At 42.2% G+C, this 26,835-nt stretch overlaps 1 protein-coding gene across 1 annotated transcript in view; it reads left to right on the top strand.

Moving 5' to 3' along the window:
* dcc (DCC netrin 1 receptor) overlaps positions 1–26,835 on the top strand; it is a 990,886-nt gene that overhangs the window by 489,828 nt on the left and 474,223 nt on the right. The window contains exons 6-7 of the mRNA XM_060825544.1: positions 17,234–17,388; positions 24,934–25,054. Of these exons, the coding sequence (XP_060681527.1) occupies positions 17,234–17,388; positions 24,934–25,054 (276 nt within the window). The remainder of the gene's footprint in view (positions 1–17,233; positions 17,389–24,933; positions 25,055–26,835) is intronic.

The raw sequence follows: 26,835 nt of genomic DNA on the forward strand, positions 1-26,835 counted from the left end.
CCTTTAGCTACTATCTATCTACTCCAGTCAAACTTTGAAAATTCCTGCCTCACACCATCAAAATTGGCCTTACTCCAATTAAGAACTTTAACATTTAAACAGGACTATCTTTTTCCATTACTATTTCAACACTAATAGAATTCTGACCACTGGTCCCAAAGTGCTTCCCCAGTAACATTTCAGTCACTCGCCTTGCCTTATTGTCTTAAATGTGGTGGAACATTTCGTTACGTCTTACCATCTTCCAAACATACTGAGGGTATAAATACATGTGATGTACTGCACTCCGTCAAGAAGTTGCATCGTCACAACATCCTCAAATGCATCTCTGGCTGGGTAATAAAAATTGGAATGGTCAGCGACATTCACACAGGACTAATAACTTCTGTGCAGACTGCAGGAAGATGCAGACTTCCATTGCTGGACACACTCTTCACACATATGCCATCACTCAGTGATGGACTATTGGCTGGAGTCTTCATTGCCCCAACTAAAAAGCTCTGGTTTTTTTGTTTACCTCGTAATTGTAGCTATTATTCTATACAACAGGCCATCACATCCATTGCAGAAAATGCATAATAAAAATAGAAATTGCTGGAAAAGCTCAGCAGGTCTGGCAGCATCTGTGGAGAGAAATCAGAGTTAACGTTTTAGATCAAGAGACCTTTCCTCAGAATGCAGAAAATGTTTAACATCTTTACAAAATGGATGCAAACACTTATTGACATTGGAATAGCAAATAACACCACTGTGACCCCTTCAGTAATGGAGCGAAACAACACCTGCAATCAAGAGTACTTCACATAATGCTTCATTTGTTGCCTTGGGGAAGTTTGAGATGGACTGCTTAGCTCTGTGGCTAAATGACATTGAGAGTCGTGCTGTCCAGCCTGATCATGCAGGAACCCATTGAGGGCCTAAATGAGACTCTGAGCTTTGCATTTCTTCAGAGGCAGCTATTGGTCATGTGGACATATACAACGGGGATCCTTCCACTGTAACCACAAAGAATATGTTAAAATCTTGTCCCTTTTTGTGAATTACCCAGGAACTTGAGGAGCCTATGTCTGCCTATTACTTTCTCCATTTGAGTTCTTGCATTTATCCTGATGTGTATAAAACGAAAAACATTTCTCTTTCTTTGTGCGTTAATATTTCAGTTCTGTGTTACCAAGTGAACAGTTTGCATTTCTTAGTTTAAAAAATAACTTTAAATTTAGTGTCTATATCCTCTCAAAATGTATTGCCTCATACCTTTCCACAATAAATTTATCTGCCTAATGTATGAACAAGCCATACTGACGTAGGTAGGAAATGTAACTCTTTAATCATGGCTGAGGCAAAACCTTGGGCAGATTAGATGCAAATTTGAAATTTCTCCAGCCAAGCTGTTGACTGGAAATTCTTGATGTTAACACTGTGCGACTGAAATGGAAAGTGTTCTATTCACATCACCACCACAATGAGGTCATTTGAGAGGGGTAAATAAAGTAACAGCAAGGGAAAAATTAATTATTTTACCTAAAGGGCATTGTAGGGCTCTTTTTCATATAGATCAGCATGCATTGACCAGACTGCTCCTTTGCTTATGTTCACATTGCTTCTATTTAGGTTAGGTCACATGAAGTGACTTCTTCTATTGACATCAGTTTTAGGCTGATGCCTCTCTTAAAAGGAAATAAATTGTTATCAGCAGCATTAGGCTGCTGTTTCTGCTCAGCTGATCCTTCCAGTCAGCTGCAGGTGCTGTCACTTGTCAAAGCTTTTATTTCGCTCCCTTCAGCCAGACATAGTAAATTGATTAAAAAGGGATAAGAGGCAGAATGCAAGAGAGAGCCTTTTCCTTATTCATCATAAGTTACCCCTCGTCAAGGAAGAAAAGTCTTGGATTTGGTGTCAGCAATATTGAAAATCTCTGTACTTACTCAAACAAAACAGGACAAGCTCCTTTGGAATATCTTATCTTGAAAGTCAAATTTTTAAAACAATATACCTTCCTCTCCTCCCGCAAGTCTAGAAGAATATGTGGAAAGGGTTAGATGAAATAGCATGGGAAATGGTTCATGTGAAAAATAAACAGCAGATCAGATTAGTTACGTCGAACACCCAGGTTTTGTGCTATGTATTCTGTATAATTTACCTCTGGCTACCAGTTCTATGTTCCTATTTTATACTGAACTCAGTCAGAACATAGGAACTTAAGGATTCATGGGATGTGGGCATCATCAGTTAGGCCAGCATTTATTTCCTAGCCCTAATTGCCCAGAGGGCAGTTAAGAGTCAATCACTTTTTTGTGAATTTGGAGTCACATTTAGACCAGACCAGGTAAAGAGAGAAGATTTCCTTTCTGAAAGTAAACCAGATGGATTTTGTTTTGGCAATGGTTGCATGGTCATAATTAAATTTGTATTTACAGATTGTGATTGAATTCAAATTCCAACATCTGCCATGATCAGATTTGAACTCAGGTCCCTAGAACATTATCTGGGTCTGTGATTAATAGTGCAGCGATAGTACCACTACACCATTGCCTACCCTATATTTCAAGCTTATTTTACTGTTTACTTCCAGCTTTGTATGCATTCAATGTTTCACACCAACACCCCACCTCCACCATCACCACAACCATAGCTCTCATTGATTTGGGAAGAAATATTCTCTCAGCTAGCCCCTGCAAAGCGTCCCAAAAATTGTATACTTTTCAATAAGATCTCCTCTCGTTCTTCTAAAGTTTAATTAACATGGGCCCAACCTGCTCAATCATTCCCCATACAACAACACCTTCTTCCAAGTGTCACATCTGACTCAGGTAGCATGTGGGATTCTTGAAGTCATCACAAAAATAAAAAAAAGATTATCAAAGTATGTCAATCTACCTGTCTGATAGACTCGATTAACAGAAAACATGGGCAGAAAAGGCCCTTTGGCCCTTCTAGCCTGCACTGACATATATGAAACATCCAATCTTCAACTCAATCCCATTGTACTTTAATTGTCCTTATAGCAATTGGAATAAGAGTGGAACTTAGCCATGTCTCATGACTTCAATCTCTGGGCACCTAAGTGAGGAGGACCAGCTTTGAAAATGAAGTTTTCCTATGATTAAGTACCTTGCCAAAGCTGTCTGCAGGAATACTTAGTTGAACTTTGGCAAACTGTTGCTGTCTTTAGAATTTTCCTCAGCATGAGGCGAGAGAAAGAAAGAATGCTGCCAGATGATAATTCCCTCATTAAGTCATCACATGACATATTGGTGTGTTCTCTAACCAAACGCTGTCGATGTTCAGTTATTTTCATTTTATTCCGGACAACTACATTACACAGCAGGCCTAACATATGGTAGTGGGAATGTAGTGTGGATTTACATCCACAGAATAGTTTAAGGGCTGGAAATGAACCATAGTGGTTTTAACTTCATCATTTATGAATTGACTCTACGCTGCAAGTCACATTGTGGCCCTGGTGTGAGAAATGGCTGACACTCAGATGCAGTTTTCTGGCAGATACCATGTATTAAAGCTTCAACATCTGTTTAGCTCAAGCCACAAATAATTGGAAAACATCAAACGATTATGTAACTTCTTCGAGGTGCAATAAAAAAACCATCATCTTGCTTGATTCCTTATGTCGTACTTCGATCCATTGCAAGTTTAAACCTATCAAAACAAACCCTTGTTGAAGGTTTCTTATGGCTGCACTGAACAAAACAAATGTTTCACAATATTTCCATAGCACAGTAAAAGAGCATGTTAAGCATTTCACATGGCTGGTGATCAAGGATGCTATAGAGCTCTCCAGGGTGTTTCCACAGCTATGTTAGCATCAGTCTAGCTGACCATTCTGTGCCTGTAATGAATTCACTTATTGATTTTTACACTCCAATTTCTGTCTCCTCTCCGGCAGTCCTGTCTCATGATTAGAAAAGGTTCTATAGTCATCAGCAGCCCTCAGTCAAAATTGAGCTGAATCACCGATCACTTGTTCACCTTTTTCTTCACCCTCTAATTAATTGGAGACAAAGATTCCCCATTTTGTTTTGAAAATTACAGTTCCAATGCTTAAAGAGCCATGCCAATTGGAACTCTTCGATCCAGTACCAATTTACCCAATTTAGAGTCATAGAGATGTACAGCATGGAAACAGACCCTTCGGTCCAACACGTCCATGCTGACCAGATATCCCAACCCAATCTAGTCCCACCTGCCAGCACCCGGCCCATATCCCTCCAAACCCTTTCTATTCATATACTCATTCAAATGCCTCTTAAATGTTGCAATTGTACCAGCCTCCACCATGTGTAACCAGGAAAGAACCACTCTCCCATCTTGGAAGGCAGTGCAGTGGGGATGTGGGCAGATTCACAATCTTAATTTCCACCACTAGCAACTAACCTCTAATTTCTGTCAGAATGTGCATCACTTAAACATTTTAGCCTTAAAGGTTCAGGCCGCATTAATGGGAGCTTTTCCTTTGCAGTACAATGACACTTGATGTTGAACAATGATGTAGAAATATGACAGTGGTTCAGTTGCCTGTTAAACACCTCATCAGATTTTCATTTACATTTATGTCAATTGGAAGTAAAACATGGATCAGTATTTCAGAGGTGCCCCAGGCAAAATCACTCAACGACTGAAACCCCAAAATAAATGATTTGGAGAAGGTTTCCACAAACTCCAAAATTGCAGACATGGCTCGGCATTGTGCTACAACTTGTTTAAGTGCTGCTGCTCAGTGAGATTTTCCAAAAACATTCCATTTGCAAGCAACCATCCAGTAACACTGATTTGTCACGCTGATTGTCCAGCACAGAGCATTAAATATGCAAACATTTTCAAAATACTGCAAGAGTAGATACAAATATGATGTTTCTACTGGTTGGAAGTCGAGAACCAGAGAACAGAATTTCAAAGTAAAGGGGATGTTCCTTTGGTCTGAAATGAGGAAACTGAATTTCAACCAGAGGGTTCTGATTGTTTGCAATTCTCTTAATCCAGAAGGTTGTGGAGGCTCAGTCATTGATTAGATTTAAAGTTGACAGATTTGTAAATATCGATGCTATAAAGGGATGTGTAGGAAAAAGGTGTTGAAGTGGATGATTAAGCATGACTGTATTGAATGGTGGAGCCAGCTGACTGGCTCAACTACTTGTTCATGTGATATGGGTGTCACTGGATAGGTGATTATTTATTGTCCATCTGCAATTGCCCATGGGAAAGTTAAGAATCAGCCCCATTAGACATGTAGGCCAAACCAAATAAAAACAGCAGATTTCCTTTCCAAAAAGATATCAGTGAAACAGATGAATATTTTTAACAACAATTGACAATTGGCCCCCCCAGGTCATAATTGGATTGGATTTTTTAAGTGTAGGATTTTATTCAATTCAGGTTTCACCATCTCTCCTGATCGTGAACCAATATTAGCTTGAGGGTCTCTGAATTAGTATTCCAGAGATGTTGCAATGATACCACCCTACCTTTCCTGTTCATTTGCTCAATATGCTATTGAGAATAGTAGAAATGAAACTTTTATTTTCAGTCCCACAGCAAACTCTACCAGTATTGGAAATGTGAAGATTGATGCTATGTTAAGATCGGTGATATTGAGAATTTGGAAATGGCAGATATTGCTATGACCAAGAAGTCAGATGTCAGCTCTGAGCTTCGTCCAGGAATCATATGTTATCCCTTATTGACAATAGTTTGACTTACAGGCTGTACTAATTACATCTTCCTCAACTGTATTTATCTCGTACTTTTCACTACTCCAGGACATCCTAAAATGCTTTACAGCAAATGTAGTATTTTTGAAAAGCATACAATTTATACAGAGGGAGGCGATGGTCTCGTGGTATTAAATGCTGGACTGTTAATCCAGAGACCCAGATGATGTTCTGGGGAGCTGGGTTCCAATCCTGCCATGGGCTCAGATTGAATTTAATTTAATTCAACACCAGATTGAATTTAATTCAACACAAATCTGGTATTAAATGTCTAATGATAATTGCAAATTCATTTCTGATTGTCAGAAAAACCCATCGACTTACTAATGTCCTTTAGGGAAGGAAACCACCATCCTTACCTGATCTGGCCTATATGTGACTTCAGAGCTGAAAATGTGTTGCTGGTTAAAGCACAGCAGGTTAGGCAGCATCCAAGGAACAGGAAATTCGACGTTTCGGGCCAGAGACCTTCATCAGGAATGAGGAGAGGGTGCCAGACAGGCTAAGATAAAAGCTAGGGAGGAGGGACTTGGGGGAGGGGCGATGGAGATGTGATAGGTGGAAGGAGGTCAAGGTGAGGGTGATAGGTCGGAGTGGGGTGGGGGCAGAGAGGTCAGGAAGAGGATTGCAGGTTAGGAGGGCGGTGCTGAGTTCAAGGGAATTGACTGAGACAAGGTGGGGGGAGGGGAAATGAGGAAACTGGAGAAATCCGAGTTCATCCCTTGTGGCTGGAGGGTTCCCAGGCAGAAGATGAGGCGCTCTTCCTCCAACCGTCGTGTTGTTATGTTCTGGCGATGGAGGAGTCCAAGGACCTGCATGTCTTCGGTGGAGTGGGAGGGAGAGTTAAAGTGTTGAGCCACGGGGTGGTTGGGTTGGTTGGTTCGGGCATCCCAGAGGTGTTCCCTGAAGCGTTCTGCAAGTAGGCGGCCTGTCTCCCTAATATAGAGGAGGCCACATCGGGTGCAGCGGATGCAATAGATGATGTGAGTGGAGGTGCAGGTGAATTTGTGGCGGATATGGAAGGATCCCTTGGGGCCTTGGAGAGAAGTAAGGGAGGAGGTGTGGGTGCAAGTTTTGCATTTCCTACGGTTGCAGGGAAGGTGCCGGGGGTGGAGGTTGGGTTGGTGGGGGGTGTGGACCTGACGAGGGAGTCACGAAGGGAGTGGTCTTTGCAGAACGCTGATAGGGGAGGGGAGGGAAATATATCCCTGGTGGTGGGGTCCATTTGGAGTTGGCGGAAATGACGGCGGATGATACGCTGTATACGGAGGTTGGTGGGGTGGTAGGTGAGAACCAGTGGGGTTCTGTCTTGGTGGCGGTTGGAGGGGCGGAGCTCAAGGGCGGAGGAGCGGGAAGTGGAGGAGATGCGGTCGAGAGCATCGTCGATCACGTCTGGGGGGAATCTGCGGTCCTTGAAGAAGGAGGCCATCTGGGCTGTACGATATTGAAACTGATCCTCCTGGGAGCAGATGCGGCAGAAACGAAGGAATTGGGAATATGGGATGGAGTTTTTACAGGGGGCAGGGTGGGAGGAGGTGTAGTCCAGGTAGCAGTGGGAGTCAGTCGGTTTATAATAGATGTCTGTGTTGAGTCGGTCGCCCGAGATAGAAATGGAAAGGTCTAGGAAGGGGAGGGAGGAGTCTGAGACAGTCCAGGTGAATTTGAGGTCGGGATGGAAAGTGTTGGTAAAGTTGATGAACTGTTCAACCTCCTCGTGGGAGCACGAGGCAGTGCCGATACAGTCATCGATGTAGCGGAGGAAAAGGTGGGGGGTGGTGCCAGTGTAGTTACGGAAGATGGACTGTTCCACATATCCTACGAAGAGACAGGCGTAGCTACTATATGTGACTTCAAACCAAACAGCATTGTTGTTGACTTTTAACTGCCCTCTGGGTAATAAATGTTGGCCTAGCTAGAGATGTCCATGTCCTGTGAATGAATAAAAGCAAAAGCAATGAGATAAATATCAGATAATCTGCTTTTCTGAGAGGTAAATATTGGCCACCAGACCAATTCTTCTTTTACATTCACCAGAGAGGACAGACAGAACATCATTTTAAAATCTCACCCCTGACAGTGCAACAGTCCCTCATCACAGCACTGAAATACCAACCTATATTATATATTTAACTTTCTGAAGTAGGTATTGAACCACCATGGAGTTTAGAGACAAGTTGTGTTACCACTGAGCCATGGCTGAGACCTTCAAATAACATTGTAGTGGTCTGTGGTTTAGCTATAGGTTGATAACAGGTTTTGTAAACAGCGAATGAATGAAGCAAACATTTTAAAATAAAGGTTTACATAAATCCTAGGCTTTGCTTTCCCTGTTTGAAAGTTAAAAGGTAACTGAACAGCCAGATTAGCCGTGCTCAACTAAATCTTAACACAAAAAATAAAATATTGCAGATGCAGAATATCTGGAATAAAAATATGAAAAACACTGAAAATACTCAGTAAGTCTGGCAGCAGGAAAACAAAGGTCAAGGAGACAGGTCTGTGATTGGGTGGATGGCAGTAGAGATACAATCACCAATTTTAATAATTGCCATAATCTTACTAGACCATAGGGCCACTCTCTGTCAAGTCAGAGAGATAACAGGTGGTGGTTTTGCCAGAGGGCCCCCATGTCTCAGGCAAGGGGAGAGGTTGAGAAGAAGAATTTGTCAGGTGAGGCAGGAATTGAACCAATAACAAATATAAGATGTAAAGATATAACCAGATTTTTTTTTCTGTGAGATTAGATGTGGAAATTGACAGAGAAGCAGGAGAACATTTGCTTGGGGGTGGGTTATGTTTTCCTGCTCGATTGTATTCTTCTCAGTTCAGTGAAACGATCTGAAGCTCACTGAGACAATCACCCAATGCTGTATTTAAGATGCATCCAGACAGCACTTCACTGTCTGCAACCCAGGAGTGTCATTTAATCTCTGTTTATCACCCCCCAGTCATTCCAGGAGATATCAGAGACCTGCCAGCAAGCAGCACCATGCTTTAGTGATGCCTTCCTACAGGATGTTCCGAAGGCCATCCAGGAGAGAAGGGAAGTGCTTTTTCTAAGGGTGGGCAATGAGGCACCATCCTGACTGACAAAAGCAGTTTGACAGTGGTGGCTATGGAAGGTCAGCACCTATAGGAAGGCCAAGACAATGAATGATCTGCTGTGTGCTACAAGGCTATGTACTACTGTCTACTTCATCAATCATTCTCCAAACAAGGGGAATCCGCATTGGGAGGTTATCACTGCAATAGATCGCCTTTTGAGTTGTGCTCCCTTTTGAGTTGAACCCTATTTGTTTGCTGCTGTCAGGTTTGCTGGTTTCAGTCAATGTGGTTGTCTTGCTTGGGCAGGCTTCTTGGCCTAACGCTGTTTAACAATACTGAGCCAGATTGTGTATGGCTGAGACTTCACAGGAGCTGATCCCCATGGGGAGCTGTCACCCCCAACACTGTTAGTGTCTGCTGAAAAAAATGGTTTAGTAATGCTGGAAAAGCGCAGCGGGTCAGGCAGCATCCAAGGAGCAGGAGAATCAACATTTCAGGCACAAGCCCTTCTTCAGGAATACTGAAGAAGGTCTTAGGCCCGAAACAACGATTCTCCTGCTCCTTGGATGCTGCCTGACCTGCTGCGCTTTTCCAGCAACACATTTTTCAGCTCTGATCTCCAGTATCTGCAGCCCTCACTTTATCTTAGTAATGCAGGAGCCAAATAAATGAAACATTTTGTGCTGACTGAATTTCGGACGCAGACGTCTATCCCATAAGGTGCATGCCTCATGTAGTTCATTTTTGAACAGACGTGTTTCTCACTTTTTGCTCACAAAGTGAAGACTGTGAACGTAATTCCGGTGGGTTGGTGTGTTCGTAAGTATTCATGACACACTAATGAATGCAAAGTAGGTTTCTGACCAAGAAACTCTATTCACCTGAAAATGTCTGGGAACATTACAGCAAAGATTTAACTCACCATTGGGAAATTGATTTCCTACCTGCTGCCAAAATGAAGTTTCTCCACGTGGTTTTTCTAAAAACTCCCAAAAAATTCCTTCCCATACATTTTTATGGAATTAATTATCTTTTGTGATAGGACCTTTGAGTTTCATATCTTGTTTAATCACTGTAAGACACTCCACACTTCCTGGAGCTGCCTCTGAGCTTTGCCCAGTGTTGAAGTCAGTGCAAGGACAAAGGAAGTAGTAATGTGACAAGAAAGAAACAAAACCTGTGAGCAGAGGGAGGTGTGAATAGAGAGTTGCTGAGTAGCTGCCTCCGAAGCATAAGAGAGGGAAATAAAACAGAAGCAAGAGAGAGGCAAAGAAAGCAGCAAAACCAAAATTGGTGATATTGTTGATTGTGAAGAGAATGGTCTCAGGCTAGAGTCTGGTAAATTGGACAGAGTGATGGCAGATAGAATATAACCCAGGTTAGAGTAAGGTGTGACATTTTAGGAGATGTAATAAGGAAAGGATGTGCACAATGATATGTAGAATGTAGGCGCAAGGAAGAATCATTACAATTTTGTAAAGCATTAGTTAGGCCACAGTTGGTGAGCTGTGTGCAGTTCTGGTTGCTAGACTATCAGAAGGATGTGATTGGATTGGAGTGGGGCAGAGGAAATTTACCAGGATATTGCCTGGAATGAAAAGTCTCGATTATGAGGAGAGACTGGACAGGCTGGGTTTGTGAGAAGGCTGAGGGGGAATCTGTTTGAGGTTTACAAAGTTAGGAGAGGCATAGACAGTGTAGATTGTGAGCATCTCATTCCCATTGCGGACGTGTCTAAGACCAGCGATCTTAAGTTTGAGGTAAGAAGCAAGTGGTTTAGAAGAGATCTGAGAACAAATATTTCACCCACAGGGTGGTAGAAAAATGGGATGTGCTGCCTGGGATGGTCCTGGAGCACTTAAAATGCCAGAGCACAGTAAGCTGTGGATCAAGTCAGACAAATGAGATTAGGGTTGTTTGGTGTTTGTTAATCGGCATAGATATGGTGGGCTGAAGGGCCTGTTTCTATGCTGTATAACTCTATCACCCTATGACTTGAAATGAAGCAAGATGGAGGCAGAGGCTACGATCTGAAATTAGACTCATTGTTGAATTCAGAAAGCTATGAATGTTGGGTTGATTTTCATTGAAGCACTTCAAAGATCAAAAGTGCCAGTAAATAGGAGAAGTAAAACAACAGGCTGCTCAGAGCTCGGGATCATACTAGTGGACTGAAAGACGGTGTTCTGAAAAGCACTCACCCAATCTGCATTTACTATCCCCAGTGTAGAGAAGCCCATCCTGCATAAGCAGCAAGTTCAGTATTCTAAATTGAATGAAGTGCAAGCAAATTGCTGCTTCACCTGGTTGAAGTGTTTGGGGCCTTTGAACACTGAGAAAGAAGGAGGATAAAATGATAGTTGTTGCATCCCTTGTGTTTGCCTGAATATCAACCTTGGTCATTGCTGACTATTCATACAATCTGTCTCCCAGGGTTTCCAATTGAACAAATAAGCTCAGGAACACATTTCAAATTTGACTTGGATAAGGCAAATCTAAATGCTTTGCATGAACTTAGATGAGCTCCCAGTTGAACTTATTTGTAAAGAAATCTCATGAAATATTTTAAAGATTTGTCTCTGAGTGATCTAGTGTTTGCATTCGGGGCTTACGGTTCAAAACAAGTAAAATCAGTCTGATAATACCAAACTCAGTGTGATAACACCAAATGTAATATGACACAATAACAGAAACAAAAATGGGTTTTTTTGCCAGATTAATTCCACAAAGATAAATGCCAATGGGCAAAGTCATACAGTCCATTTAGTTCATTCCCTTATGTAGAACTCAATTTAACAATCCTAATAGAATCTCAGAATAGTTCAGTGATTTACTGGACCTTCATTATGTTTCTTCATTGGCCAAACTTAATTAATTGTGATCATTGAGGTTTTAGTTGAGCAACTACCACAGATATGGTGAAACCAGGAGAAGAAGAAGATGAAACATAATTGTTTGGCTTGGCACCTCTTAACAGTAGGGCTGAGTTTCACCAGAAATGGCTAGGTGCCAATTTTGTCAAGTTTCATAGAGGGTTTCTCTTTGTGAGCCCTGGCAGGTTTTTTAATGCTATCTTTCCAAACTCACCTGATTATCTTCACAGCATACAGTATGACACCTGTATGGCTGCCCGCTCATTGTACTGTCCAACTTTCTACAGATGGAACTATGTTGGACTTCCAGAGATTCCTGGCGTCATCTTTAAAGAACAGCTGTGTACCCAATCAAGCACCAGTTGTGCTCTGCTCGGATGCTGTCATTTGCCCCGACATGTCTGGCAGATAGAAACTGGCACCAGGCTTTGTCAATGGACACTTGGAGGTCCTGGTGGATGTCGAGTGTATGCAGTCACTGCTGGTGGAGCACAGCCTGAGATTTTGGTGACTGATGCTGAGGTTCATGTACAGAAGAGCAAATGATGAGTCAGAATTGCTAGGTTACTGTTCTGACTTCCATGTGAGGAATTGTCACCATCTGGCTTCAAGCCAGCAGATGGGAGAATAGGAAACTGGATATAAATAAGGTGAAAAGATTTAATAGTGTGATGTTAATGCATGCAAAAAGGCCTCAGTAAATTTGCAGATGACACCAACATTGGAGGTATAATGGACAGCAAAGAAGGTTACCTCAGATTACAACAGGATCTTGACCAGATGGGCCAATCAGAAGTGGCAGATGGAGTTTAATTCAGATAAATGCAAGGTGCTACATTTTGGGAAAGCAAACCTCAGCAGGACTTATATGCTTAATGGTAAGATCCTAATGTGTGTTGCTGAACAAAGAAACCTTGGAGTGCAGGTTCATAGCTCCTTGAAAGTGGAGTTGCAGGTAGATAGGATAGTGAAGAGGGCGTTTGGTATGCTTTCTTTTATTGGTCAGAGTATTGAGTGCAGGCATTGGGAGGTCACGTTGTGGCTGTTCAGGACATTGGTTAGGCCAGTTTTGGAATATTGCGTGCAATTCTGGTCTCCTTCCAATCGGAAAGATGTTGTGAAACTTGAAATGGTTCAGTAAAGATTTACAAGGATGTTATCAGGGTTGGAGGATTTGAGCTACAGGGAGTGGGTGTACAGTCTGGGGCTGTTTTCCCTGGAGCATCGGAGGCTGAGGTTTATAGAGGTTTACAAAATTATGAGGGGCATGGATAGGATAAATAGACAAAGTCTTTTCCCTGGGGTGGGTGAGTCCAGAACTAGAGGGCATCGGGTTAGGGTGAGAGGGGAAAGATATAAAAGGGGCAAAGTATGTGGTACATGTATGGAATGAGCTGCCAGAGGATGTGGTGGAGGCTGGTACAATTGCAACATTTAAGAGGCATTTGGATGGGTATATGATTAGGAAGGGTTTGGAGGGATATGGGCCAGGTGCTGGCAGGTGGAACTAAATTGGGTTGGGATATCTGGTCGGCATGGATGGGTTGGACTGAAGGGTTGGACTGTTTCCGTGCTGAACATCTCTATGACTAATTAGTTTTGGCTGTTTGGAAAATTGGATTTCTTGGTCTTGATGTCAGAGATCTCATTTCTGTTGCTATCACATAATTCTCCCACTTTCCCAGCCATTTCCCACATTGTACAGTGAGTGGGAAGATTCCACTCTAAATGTTGCCCTACCTCATGGATTTACTGTCTTCTGTGGCTCTGTCACCTTATATGGACAGTGTGTAAAACGTCGGTGTCCACATCACAGATGCCGGTCATCACATGACGTCAAGGAGGTGCTCAAGGCATTGGCTTCTAAAAGGCTGTGCACCCTGACACCATTCGGGCAATACTACTGAAAATTTATGCTCTAAAATTTGCCACTCCGCTAGTCAAGCTGTTCCAGTTCATCTGCATCATTAGCATTTATCTGATAATATGTAAAATTGCTCAAGTAATTCCTATACACAAGCACCAGGACAAATTCAACCGGGCCAGTTACCACCCCATTATTCTAATCTATCTGCTATCTGCTCAGTAATAACCTGCTCAGTGATTCTCAGTTTGGATTCTGCCAGGGCCACTCAGCTCCTGGTCTCACTACACCATTAGCTAAAACATGGATGAAAGAGCTGAAATCCAGAGGTGAGGTAAAGCTGAAAACCCTTGACATCAAAACTGCATTTGACTGAGTGCAGCATCAGTCAAAACTGGATTCAATTGGAAGCAGATGGAAAACTCTCCACTGATTGGAATCATATCTGGCACTTTGGAAGATGGTTGTGATTGTTGGAGGTCATTCATCTCAGCTCCAGATCATCTCTGCAGATGTTCTTCAGTGTATTGCCCTTGGCCCAACCACTTGCAATTGCTTCTGTCTGACATTAGGTCAGAAGTGGGGATGTTTGCTAATGATTGCTCAGTGTTCTGCACCATCCATTACTCCTCAGGTACTGAAGCAGATCATTCCCAAATGCAGGAAGACCTGGACCATATTCAGGCTTGGGCTGACAAGTGACAAGTAACATTCATACCACACAAGTGTCAGGTAATGACAGTTGCCAACAAGAGAGAAACTAACATGACTCCTTGACATTGAATGGCGCCACCATCAGCTACACCGTTGGGGTTACCATTGAGCAGAAATTGAACTGGACTTACCATATAAATACAGTGGCTACAAGAGCAGGTCTGAAGCTAGAAATCTTGCAGTGTGTAACTCAGCCTTGAATTCCCCAGAACGTGTCTACTAACTACCAGACACAAGTCAGGAGTGTGATGTTCAAAGTTTGTGAGAAGATTTGTAGCTCGGTGCTCGTTGTTGTAGTTCTGTTCGCCGAGTTGGGAATTTGTGTTGCAGACGTTTCATCCCCTGTCTAGGTGACATCCTCAGTGCTTGGGAGCCTCCTGTGAAGCGCTTCTGTGATCTTTCCTCCGGCATTTATAGCGGTTTGTCTCTGCCGCTTCCAGTTGTCAGTTCCAGCTGTCCGCTGAATTGGCCAGTATATTGGTATAAGTGTGATGTAATAGTCACAACTTGCCTGCGTGGGTTCAAGAGTTTGACACCATCTAGGATAAAGCTGCCAGCCTGATTGATTTACATCCACCAGCATCCACCACCAACAGCAAAGTGTAAGATGCACCGCAGAAATATACCAAAATTCCTTTGACAGCATCTTCCAAACCCACGACCACTACCATCCAAATGGATAAAGACAACAGATACATGGAAACACTACAAGCTGCAAGTTCTCTTCTAAGCCACTTGCCATCCTGACTTGGAGAAGTATTGGTTTTCTTTCAGTGTCACTGGGTCAAATCCTGAGACTTCCTCCTAGACAGCACTATAATCTACTAATTGACTACAACAGTTCAAGAGGGCAGCTCACTACAATTATATCAAGGGCAACTTGGGATGAGAAATAAATGCTGGCCCTGCCACCAACACCCACATTTTGTGAGTGAAAAAAAAACACTGCACAAAAGGAATTACCTGTCAAGTTGCTGTTGTGTCAATTGTGGCTACAATGTCACCATGATGTACCATTTTTCTCTCAATTCCCTCAGAAAACAAATGGTTTCCCGAAGACATTTTCAGGAAAATGCTAGCTTCTTTAAATAAATCTGTCTAGTTAAATGTACAGATGATACTAGATAAACATTTACCTGTCCAAGGACAGTGCAGAATCCCTCTTCCAAGCATAAAATATTACCTAATTATCCATTTGTTATAGCTCAATGTGTTCAGCATTAATTCACTGTCAGTTGTTATCCAGAGACAGTGTAATCAATTTTGTGCAAAATATTGGTTTTATTTTTAAAGTGTATTGAATTGGTTTTCTTTAGATTGAATTGGAGAATTCATTATTAATTGGCAGTGGTGAAGAGATTTTGTTACTATCTGCAGTGTATAGAAATCCTTAAATTAAGCATAATCCAATTCAAATAAATTGTGTCTTGGTGGGTAATTTTTAACATTATCTCCTGGTGAAGTGAAGACATGTCTTGTCATCTCTGCTTCATTGGATTTTCTTCATGCTTAACTTACAGAAGTGAAAATCATGAAAAAGGCAAAACCCCATTCCAGAAACCTTCACTGAAATGTAAAAAAAAATGAAAGAAAGACAATGATCCATAGTGAAATAAAAGATGGAGAAATAAATAAAAAATTCTGTGTGTAAGAAATCCTGCCAAGCAAAGTTTATCTCTGAATCTTTTAGGCATTTTACAATATTCCTGTGTGCACTACTTTTACATATGGCTCTAATGTGATTAAAAAAGCAAATGAGGGCAGTGACTATTTAGAAATCAATTTCGATCAGTATGGCCCTTATTCTCAGTGTTCCTCTATTCGCACAGCTATTTACAGCATAGAAGGAGGCCATTCAGTTTGTGCTGTTTGTTAAGGCTAACCTGGCAACTGTATCCCAATGCAATGCAACAACGTAAAACATATGGAAACAAATAGCAGGAAACTGATACAGGCTTATCAAGAAATCACTGGTGCATGTTGTGTCAAAATTGCCCTGTGGGCAAAACCTGAAAGAAATATTAGTTTTCCATCAAGTGCAGATTGTCGTTTTCTTTACGCCCTGAAACTTTGTGGACGTGGGACAGGAGGTGGTGTGTGTGTGTGTGTGTGTGTGTGTTGATGTGATTCTACACATTGTTATTTAAGTTTTATTTTTTTTGATTTATTAAGTCCCTAGAGGGTGGCACAGTGGTTAGCACTGCTGCCTCACAGCGCCTGAGACCCGGGTTCATTTCCCGACTCAGGCGACTGACTATGTGGAGTTTGCACGTTCTCCCCGTGTCTGCGTGGGTTTCCTCCCACAGTCCAAAGATGTGCGGGTCAGGTGAATTGACCATGCTAAATTGCCCGTAGTGTTAGGTAAGAAGTAAATGTAGGGGTATGGGTGGGTTGCGCTTTGGCGGGTCAGTGTGGACTTGTTGGGCCGAAGGGCCTGTTTACACACTGTAAGTAATCTAATCTAATCTAATCTAAATTCTAGAGTTAGCTTTTGAATCCTCACTGCCTGTTTAACTCTTTCACCTCCTGTAGGACATGCTGTGAAATTTCACGAAGCTTAGGGTTAACTTTTTTATTTTCTATTCATTCAGGGGCATGAGTATAACTGATAAAGCCAGCATGTGCTTTTCTTTCCCATCCTCAATTGCCTTTGAACTGAATAGCACGCTAGGCTATTTCAAATGGCTGTTTCTGGTCAACCACATTGTTATCAGTTTGGAGGCAAATGTAGGTAACTATGACAGATTTCTTTCCCTCAATGACATCAGTGATTGTGATGGATTTTTATGAAATGGTATTTTCACTGCACCATGACTAAGATTAGCTTTACCTGCCAGATTAATGTAATAACATATATCTAATATCTCCTTATGTGCTTTGGTGTCTACCTAATTTTGCGTGATTGTGTTGCTGTGAAACACCATGGAAGGTTTGATTACATTAATGGTGCCGTAAGTTGTGATTGCTGTTGCTTGTTTTCAACTAATTACCCTTGTATCTTTTCATTACAGTTCCTCCAAGCTTCCTAAAGCGTCCTTCCAACCTCTATGCTTATGAGAGTATGGACATTGAGTTTGAATGTGCAGTTAGTGGAAAGCCAGTCCCTACTGTGAGATGGATAAAGAATGGAGAGGTGGTCATTCCCAGTGATTACTTTCAGATTGTGGTAAGCAATATTATTCAGTAACATTGTCATGATTTGTGGGGAAACGAACACTGCTGAAGCTCAATTTGACTTGTTCCATTGGTCTTGCTTCAATTTAAATTAACCAGAACAACATTGGCATTGATTATTGATTCTGAGCAAAACTGCTTGTTTATGTACTGTGGCTCAAAGCAGAAGAGAATGCAAAGGCTTTCTTGAGTGATATTAACAATACAATGGTTATCAGAAGAGTAATGTGTTATTAGAGATCAACATGGAGACCTAGGAAGAAGGTATGTCTGAGATTGCAAATTAATACTTTGCATTAGTGTTCAGGTAAAAACAATGACTGCAGATGCTGGAAACCAGAGTCTAGATTAGAGTGGTGCTGGAAAAGCACAGCAGTTCAGGCAGCATCCGAGGAGCAGGAGAGTCGACGTTTCGGGCATGAATCCTTCTTCAGGAATTCCTGTTCCTTGGATACTGCCTGACCTGCTGCGCTTTTCCAGCAACACATTTTCAGCTCTGATCTCCAGCATCTGCAGTCCTCACTTTCTCCTTTGAATAGCTAAACCCCATTGGAAGAATTATTAACAAAACTAAAACCTATTGGATAAAGGGGCAAGAATACGATGGACAGAAATTTTGCTAAGAGATAGAAAATAGAGTTGTGTCGCTCCCTTGGATTTTCTGTCCATGTATGCACAAAATGTTATGCATGTTGATGTAATGGTTTAATGCATAGCATCAGGAAAGACAAAAAGAAATACAATTTGCCTTCATTTTGACATTGCTGCTAAAAGGTCGCTCAGTAAGTAACTTTCATAAGCCGACAAGGCCAATGTCGCTTCTCAGCATAAACACATTCAAATTTAGTTGTATTCACGTTTATTAATTAATTATGAAGCATTTTGATGATGTGAAAAGTTCAAAAAACTCAGACTGTATTAAAAAAAGAGCTTGCATTTAAGCAGCACATTACACTTCACTACCTCAGCACATCCCAAGGTGCTTGAGAGGGTGGCCATGAGCTGTCCTTTTTGAATCGCTCTAGTTCACACACTCACACATAAGGCATGAGATAGTGGAAGATTCTTAGTGCTTGTAAAATTACACGCCATGAAAATGGTCTCAGCAAAGTAGGAGACATGATTTTGAAGTCCCAGTTGTGGCACTTGCTCTTTAATTTGGCAGCTTGCTGGGACCTTCACACAACAGCGTCGCTAGAGATAGCAGGAAGCAGTCCTGACTGCCAGGGCAGAAATGCGAGGCGAGACTGGGCTCAGCAAAGCTCTGATTCATTTCTCAGTGGGACAATAGAAACACTGGCATCCAGCCAAAATTTCATTCTTAACTATGAGCTGGAGAGAGCAACAGTGATGTTAATGGCTTGGACATAATCCAAGTTTGATTCCCATTAGATAAACTGTTTACTCAGCTGTAAAGGACATTAGATCGCATCCTATTTCACTTTTCTTAACTGTGATTTCTTGTTTTGCATTTTCATCTGTGTAGTTTGAATTAATCGTCATCAAACTGACATATTTCTTTAATTTTAAGAAGAACTTTGAAAGTACTGGCAAATGGACAAGTAGTTCATGATAGATTCTGAAACAGGATTCATGTTGATGGCTTGAATTCCCCATAAGGTTTTGCTTTGTTACATTTTAGTACAATGCCATGTTTTACTCCACATTATGGTTTCTCTTTTATTCATTCATGGGATTTGGCAATCGCTGGCTTGGTCAACATTTATTGTCTCTCTGAATTTGCTCACAAATAGAGATGAACTGCCTTTATGAACCATCACAGCCTTCAAAACGGAGACACACTCAGAGTGCTTTTAGAGAGGGAGTGGCAGGAATTAGATCCGGAAGTAGTCGTAATGTCTTTGACCTCGCAGTCTATAGGCCGAACCTAACTTTCTGCTGATTGGCCTCAAATTTTACCATGCAGCTTAAATTTAAACTCAGTTTCTTCAGCCAGAGGGTGATTATTCTGCCAAATTCCTTCCTGCAGAAGTTTTTTTAGTGGTTCAATCATGGCTTCCAAAAGGAAGCGGAATAATTATATAATGGGAAAAAAAAGTAATTTGAGGGCTATGTGGAAAGGCAGGAAAGTGAGACTCACTGGCATTTGCTTGCAGGATGTGGCATGAAAATGATAGGATCAATAGCCTCCCCCTTTGTTGTAACCATTCCACGATTCATTGGCTACATTTTTACATGGTGGATTTGCAAAATTCCCCATGGTCGCCTTCCCACTTGTCCTCCAGCCCGCTCTGACCTGTCCACAGTTCTACAGTGGGACAGGCAAGGCTACATCTGTTCGGGGCCAAAGTGGCCAATTAGTGACCATTAAAGGCTGATTCCCACCTAGGACTTAATTCTCAGCCTGATGGGAAGAGCTCGGCAGAAAGTGGGGAAGTATCCAGGAAGCAAGCCTGCTCAGGCCTTGGGCATGCAGAAATCAATCAGCTCCCTTCAACATCAGGAGACTCCATCCACATGACCACCCTTTCTGCCCACTTAACAAGGTGTAGCCTCTAAGGTGGCCACACCGCCACCACCATGCCAGCTTGCCAATCCCATCCCTAAACTTCCCAATAGGCATCACCTTCATTCTCCAACCTGTGACCCTCACATTTACCTGGACCCCAGGGTCTTAATGCTGCTTGTCTTGTCCACTGCATTGACTCTTGCTGCTTGGTCTGGAGGGCTATTGGGTGATCATTTTGGCTAGCAGCTCCCTGAAATGAGAAATCCTCCGATATGACAGGTGGAAGCGCCACCGCCAACCAATAACGGTGAAAGTCACCCAGCATCAATGATGATCTCTTCTATACTGAGGTACAAGTGTCAGGCTGGGAAACCCTACCATCTCAAACACCCAGGCCCAAGTTGTTACAGTTGAGTGGTTCCTGCATTTCAGATAGAGTTCAGAGGCCAGAGGTTAAAAAAAAGTCAGCAAAATGTGTGAATGATGCATTCTAGTTTGACTCGACTTGAAGACTTCAAAATGGAGGTCCAATGTACATGTTCATTTTCAAATAAATGTAAAGCTAAAGCCAAAACAAAAACAAAAATTGCTGGAAAAGCGCAACAGGTCTGGCAGCATCTGTGGAGAGAAATCAGGGTTAACCTTTCAGGTCGAGTGGCCCAACACAGTTCTAAGTTCTGAGGAACAGTCACTCGACCTGAAATGTTAACTCTAATTTCCCTCCACAGATACTGCCAGACCTGCTGAACTTTTCCAGCATTTTCTGTTTTTGTTCCTGATTTACATCATCCGTAATTCTTTTGGTCTTTATTAGAGGTAAAGTCTTACGAGACATTAGAGCGAAATGACTGGTGATCGTTTAAGGCAAAAGTGAGGACTGCAGATGCTGGAGATCAGAGTCTAGATTAGAGTGGTGCTGAAAAAGCACAGTAGGTCAGGCAGCATTGGAGGGCTCACTGGGACCAGAGGGACAACCTGTCTATGAAGCCACAAGCTATTGGAAGTGTGTTGAATGAATACTTCTCTTTGGTCTTCACTCTGGAAAAGGAGAATGTACATATGGAATTCAGGAAAAGGGACTACAAGGAACTGGCACAGTTTGATATAAGAAATGGGAAGTTATGTTGAGCTTAAAAACAGACAGATCCTTTCTCACTTCCTTTTCGACATGACCACCCTTGGCCTCATCTAATACCACAACGAACCAGACTGCAAATTGGAGGAGCAACACCTCATCTTCCGCCTGGGCAGTCTACAGCCCAGAGGATTCAACATTGAGTTCTCCAATTTCAAATAACCTCCTTTTCCATCCCCTGACTCCCTTCCCAGCCCCTCCCTTCCATTCGTCCTTCCTTCCGGCTACCAACCAGATTCATTCCTTCCATCGACCAACCAGGTCGTACCCTCTACCTGTCTTCACCTGTCCCCACCTCACCATCCTGTCCCTGCCACCCCCTTTATCTGCAGCTCCCCTTACAACCACCTCCAATCCTGAAGAAGGATTACACCCAAAACATTGACTACTCCACCTCCTGATGCTGCCTGGCTTGCTCTCTTCTTCCATCTTCCTGCTTATCTACCCTGGATTCCAACAACTGCAGATTTTTTTTTGTCTCTAGACAAATCCCCTGGTTGGAATTTATTGTGTCCCAGGCTGCTGTGAGAGGCAAGGCAGGAAATTGCTAGAGCTCTAACACAGATGTTGAATTCCTCTCTGACCACGTAGAGGTGCCAGAGTACTGGAGGATAGCTAATGTGGTCCAACTTTTAAGAAGAGTGGTAGTGATGAACCAGGAAATTACAGATTGGTGAGTCACATGACAGTGATTGGGAAACTATTGGAGAAAGTTCTGAAGGAGCAAATTAATATCCTTTTGGAAAACCATGGGTTAATTAGGGATAGCTTTGTCGGAGGGAGGTCATGCTTAACAAACATGCTAGAATTTTTTGAAAATGTGATTAAGTGTGTAGATGAGGGAAATTCTGTTGATGTAGTTTATATAGCAAACCCTTTTGACAAGGTGCCATATTGGAGACTGATTGAGATGGTTAAAGCAGATGGCTTTAGAGAAATTTAGCAAGATGTATCAGAGACTGGCTTAGTTATAGAACAGGAAAAGATTCCTGAAGAAGGGCTCATGCCCGAAACATCGATTCTCCTGCTCCTTGGATGCTACCTGACCTGCTGCGCTTTTCCAGCAACACATTTTCAGCTTAGTTATAGAACACAAAAGATAGTGTAGAAATCTGTTTGAGTGACAGGAGGCTGGTATCCAGTGCGAGTGTAACACATGGATCAGTACTGGGACACTTATTATTTGTTAAATATATAAATGATATAGATGAAAATGTTGGGGGAACATTAAGCACATTTGCAAATGATACGAAGATTGATAAAATGGTCAATAGCAAAGAAGATGATTGTAAGTTACAGGAAAAAGTAGATGTAACCTTGATAAGTGCGAGGTGATACACTGCAGAGCAAATAAACAAGATGAGGGAGTATTTAATGAATGGCATTAAATACTAGTTGGTTAGAGGAACAGAGGGATCTTGGGGTAATTATTCACAGATTCTTGAAGTCAGCAGAGCACGTAAATAGGATAGTTAAGAAAGCATTTGGGCACTTGCTTTCATCAGTCATGGCACAGAGTATAAGAGCAAGGAGGCAATGTTGGAGTTGTACAGAGCATTAATCAGGCCACAAGTAGAGTACTGTGTACAGTTCTGCTCACCTCACAACAGGAAGGATGCGGTAGCACTAGGGGAGGTTCAGAGAAGGTTCACCAGGATGTTACCTTGGATGGAGAAATCCATCTATAAGGAAAGACCAGATAGGCTTGGGTTTTTTTCTTTGGAGCAGAATAGGTTGAGAAGAGACATGATTGAGGTATAGAAGCTTATGAGGGGTATGGACAGGATGAATAGACAGCAGTTGTTCCCCTTGGGTGCAGGGTCAATCACAAGAGGGCATAGCTTTAGGGTAAGGGGCAGGAGGTTCAGAGGGGATTTTGGGGAAAAAACATTTTCACTCAGTGGATGGTGCAATCTGGAATCTGCTGCCTGGGAAGGTAGTGGAGGGCGGAAACTTTACAACCTTTAACAAATATTTGGATCAGTACTTCTAATATCATATCATTCAACAATATGGGACAAGCGCAGGCAATTGGGATTAGTGTGCTTTTAATGGTTGAAATGTCGGTGCAGACTTGATGGGCCAAAGGACCTTTCTGCACTGTATGAATCTATCTCGATGTCTCACATTAGCCGAGTACTTTTCTTCCTCCAATTCCTGCCTCTTGTCTCTCTCCATCTTGGTTGCCACCATCAGTGATGGATGTTCTGACAGTTACTGATACACTTGCTCTTAAAATCCTTCCATCTTTCTATTGTCCTCTGTAATTAAGTTGCTTTGTATGACAGGACGCTATGGCTGCCTGTAATGCTTTCAATGTCCTTGACAAAAGTACTTTACATCAGATTCGAAGAGGATGCCAAATAAAACGTCTAGCTGAGGATTAGGTCCAGATATAATACTCCAGGCTGAGCCATTTCATGTACATGTGTAGTGCTAAATTTTTATCATATTTTAAAACAGTTCAATTACTTAAATTTGTTTTTGATATGTGTCTGTTATGTTATAGCATTTGACTTCAGACTTTTGAGACCTTTAGCCTCATCTACATTTCGTCTACTCTGCTGATGGCAGGAATTCTCTCAAAGACCACTTACTGCATGTGAAATATCATTGGTGAGCCATCTACCACGCCAGCAGCAAATGCCACATAGGGTTAGAGTCAGCAGGACAGCAGGGAGGAATCATCAGGATTATAGATTTGGAAGTGAGCGCTTATCCCAATCCAAGTTCAGAAAAACTTTTCAGATTAAAGGCTTGGCTGCCCATTAATAATTTTTACATCAGGTCCACCAGCGGGCATTAGACCTTAAATACACATTTATAAGCTCTGTTTTCAGAAGCTGTCTGAGAGGCTGAAATAATAAGACTGTGGATCCAGTGACTCACTTGTAGCAGACACAATACCTGCACAGAATGGGTGCAGTCACTAAATGGCATGATTTCCACCTGTTTTGTTCAGAAAAAGAGACAGCATGTATGAAGATCTGTTGTCTTTTAGCTGTACCTTCACTGTTTATTTAACTTAACAACCTATCCAGAATTTATTTGTGTAAATAGTGATTCCTCAATTGAAAAAAAAACAAACTAAGTCGACACACTTATACACTTAATGGTAAGGTCCGAGGGAGTGTTGCTGAACAGAGAGACCTTGGAGTGCAGGTTCACAGCTCCTGGTCGCAGGTGGATAGGATAGTGAAGAAAGCGTTTGGTATGCTTTCGTGTATTGGTCAGAGTATTGAGTACAGGAGTTACGAGGTCATGTTGCGGCTGTACAGGACATTGGTTTGGCCACTGTTGGAATATTGCATGCAATTCTGGTCTCCTTCCTATTGGAAAGATGTTGTGAAACTTGAAAGGATTCAGAAAAGATTTACAAGAATGTTGTCAGAGTTGGAGGATTTGAGCTATAGGGAGAGGCTGAACAGGCTGGGGCTGTTTTCCCTGGAGCATCAGAGGCTGAGGGGAGACCTTATAGAGGTTTACAAAATCATGAGGGGCATGGATAGGATAAATGGACAAAGTCTTTTCCCTGGGGTCAGGGAGTCCAGAACTAGAGCGCATAGGTTTAGGGTGAGAGGGGAAAGATATGAAAGAGACCTAAGGGACAACTTTTTCACACAGAGGGTGGTACGTGTAGGGAATGAGTTGCCAGAGGAAGTGGTGGAGACTGGTACAATTGCAACATTTAAGAGGCATCTGGATGGTATATGAATAGGAAGGGTTTGGAGGGATATGGACTGGGTGCTGGCAGGTGGGACTAGTTTGGGTTGGGGTATCTGGTCGGCATGGGCAGGTTGGACCGACGGATCTGTTTCCATGCTGTACATCTCTATGACACCATGACTCTATTTGGTTTCTTTCTAGAGTGCAAAGATTTTGCTGTAACTGTTAAATTATTTTGTATTCTGTCTATTTGTTTTGTATTATAGAGTGGCAGCAACCTCCGGGTACTAGGTCTGGTGAAGTCAGATGAGGGTTTTTACCAGTGTGTGGCAGAGAATGATGTTGGGAATGTGCAGACCAGTGGACAGCTAATCATTCCAGAACCCGGTAAGACAAAATAATCCTTGACACTTCCCTGCAATTTTCACTCTTGTTTTTTTATTTTTCCTATGTAATGACAAAGTGATAGTTTTGGAAGAAAGAATCATTAATGCTGTTACATTCTGTTGTATCTTGTAACAAGTTCAAAGTAATCGCTCTTTTAGACAATGTTGTAAGTTTCTTTGAATGTATTTCTCAGATCAAGCTGCATGCTGCAGATTAAGACTCTTTATTGCCCATTACCTGGATAATGACTGCAGTCCAACAGGTCCTTGATTTATGAACATCCAACTTATGAATGCTAATACTTATGAATGTGATCCCAAACAGGGTGTAATTTTAAAGATCTGAATGTTTCTTGTACTAGCGAGCGCCTCTTTTATATTGTCCTCCATTGCGTTCTGACTTGTTTACAAATCAACTTGTGAACAGGCTTAAGAACAGAACTCATTCACAACCCAGGGACTGTCCAGATCATAGAATCCCAACAGCGTGGAAACAGGCTCTTCAACCCAACAAATCCACTCTGGCCCTCTGAAAAGTATCCCACCCAAACCATTCCCCTACATTTACCCCTAACTAACACATCCCTGGACGCTACGGGCAATTTAGCATGGCCAATTCACCTAACCTGCATATCTTTGGACTGTGAGGAAACCAGAGGAAACCCACACAAACACGTGGAGAATGTGCAAACTCCACACAGACAGTCACCGAGACTGAAATCGAACCTAGGTCGCTGGTGCTGTGAGGCAGCAGTGCTCGTCACTGAGCTACCATGCCACCTCTAATGATTGATGTGGCATCTTAAATGCTTAGATATATTAATATAACTTCACAGTTAGTAACTCTTTACCAATAATACGATGCATTAATTCAAACCACAATATTACACAAGTTGTTTTCACAAAGTGTCTAATTTATGAAAAATGTTCTACTTGAATTCTTTATTTATTGAATTCAGTTAGCAGTGGCACTTCACACAGATTGCTCAGTATATTGATAAAGTCTTGGGCAGTTTGGTCACATTATGGGTTGAGACCCTCAGATCTTTAATTGGAAAATGGGAGCCTAGATTTGACAGGGATGTTGGGTCGGGGTTTTCAGTATCAGTGGGTAGGATTGAGGTAGGCTGTAGTCGAATGAACAGTTATAAGAAGAAATTTGAATTGAGATTGTAATATAATTTCTCAGTTTAATTTTTTATCCAAAAGAAGGCGCAATACTGCCTTGGTGCTACAAAATATTGCAGTACTCTCTTGGTGCTACAATTGAAGTGCTCAGCCTACAAGGCATGGTGGCTCAGTGGTTAGCACTGCTGCCTCACTGTACCAAAGACCTGGGCGGTGTGGAGTTTGCACATTCTCCCCGTATCTGCGTGAGTTTCCTCTGGATGCTCTGGTTTCCTCTCACAATCCAAAGATGTGCAGGTCAGGTGGATTGGCCATAGCAAATGCAAAATTACATGAATAGGGAAGGTGGGGGAGGGGGGGGGGGGGGCTGCGGGTGGAGGTGTGTGGGTCTAGGTATGATGCTCTTCAGAGAGTCTGTGTAGAATCAATAGGCTAAATGGCCTTCTATGATACGCTAAAAGTCCCTGCATTGAGATTTGATTGTGTAATTAGTTCAGTGTGGGACCCAGTAACTGGTCTCTACAGGGGCTTGCCATGCCTTTGTTGAAGGAGTGGGATAGGGCTGGTGTCCTCAGGTCAGAGGTTCAGGGTGTGCCTGGACACCCAGGCCAGGAGCAGCACTACTGCTAATGATTTTTGTCCCTGTTGTGGTTC

This window comes from Hemiscyllium ocellatum, chromosome 1 (genome assembly GCF_020745735.1).
Source record: "Hemiscyllium ocellatum isolate sHemOce1 chromosome 1, sHemOce1.pat.X.cur, whole genome shotgun sequence".
Lineage (NCBI taxonomy): Eukaryota > Metazoa > Chordata > Chondrichthyes > Orectolobiformes > Hemiscylliidae > Hemiscyllium > Hemiscyllium ocellatum.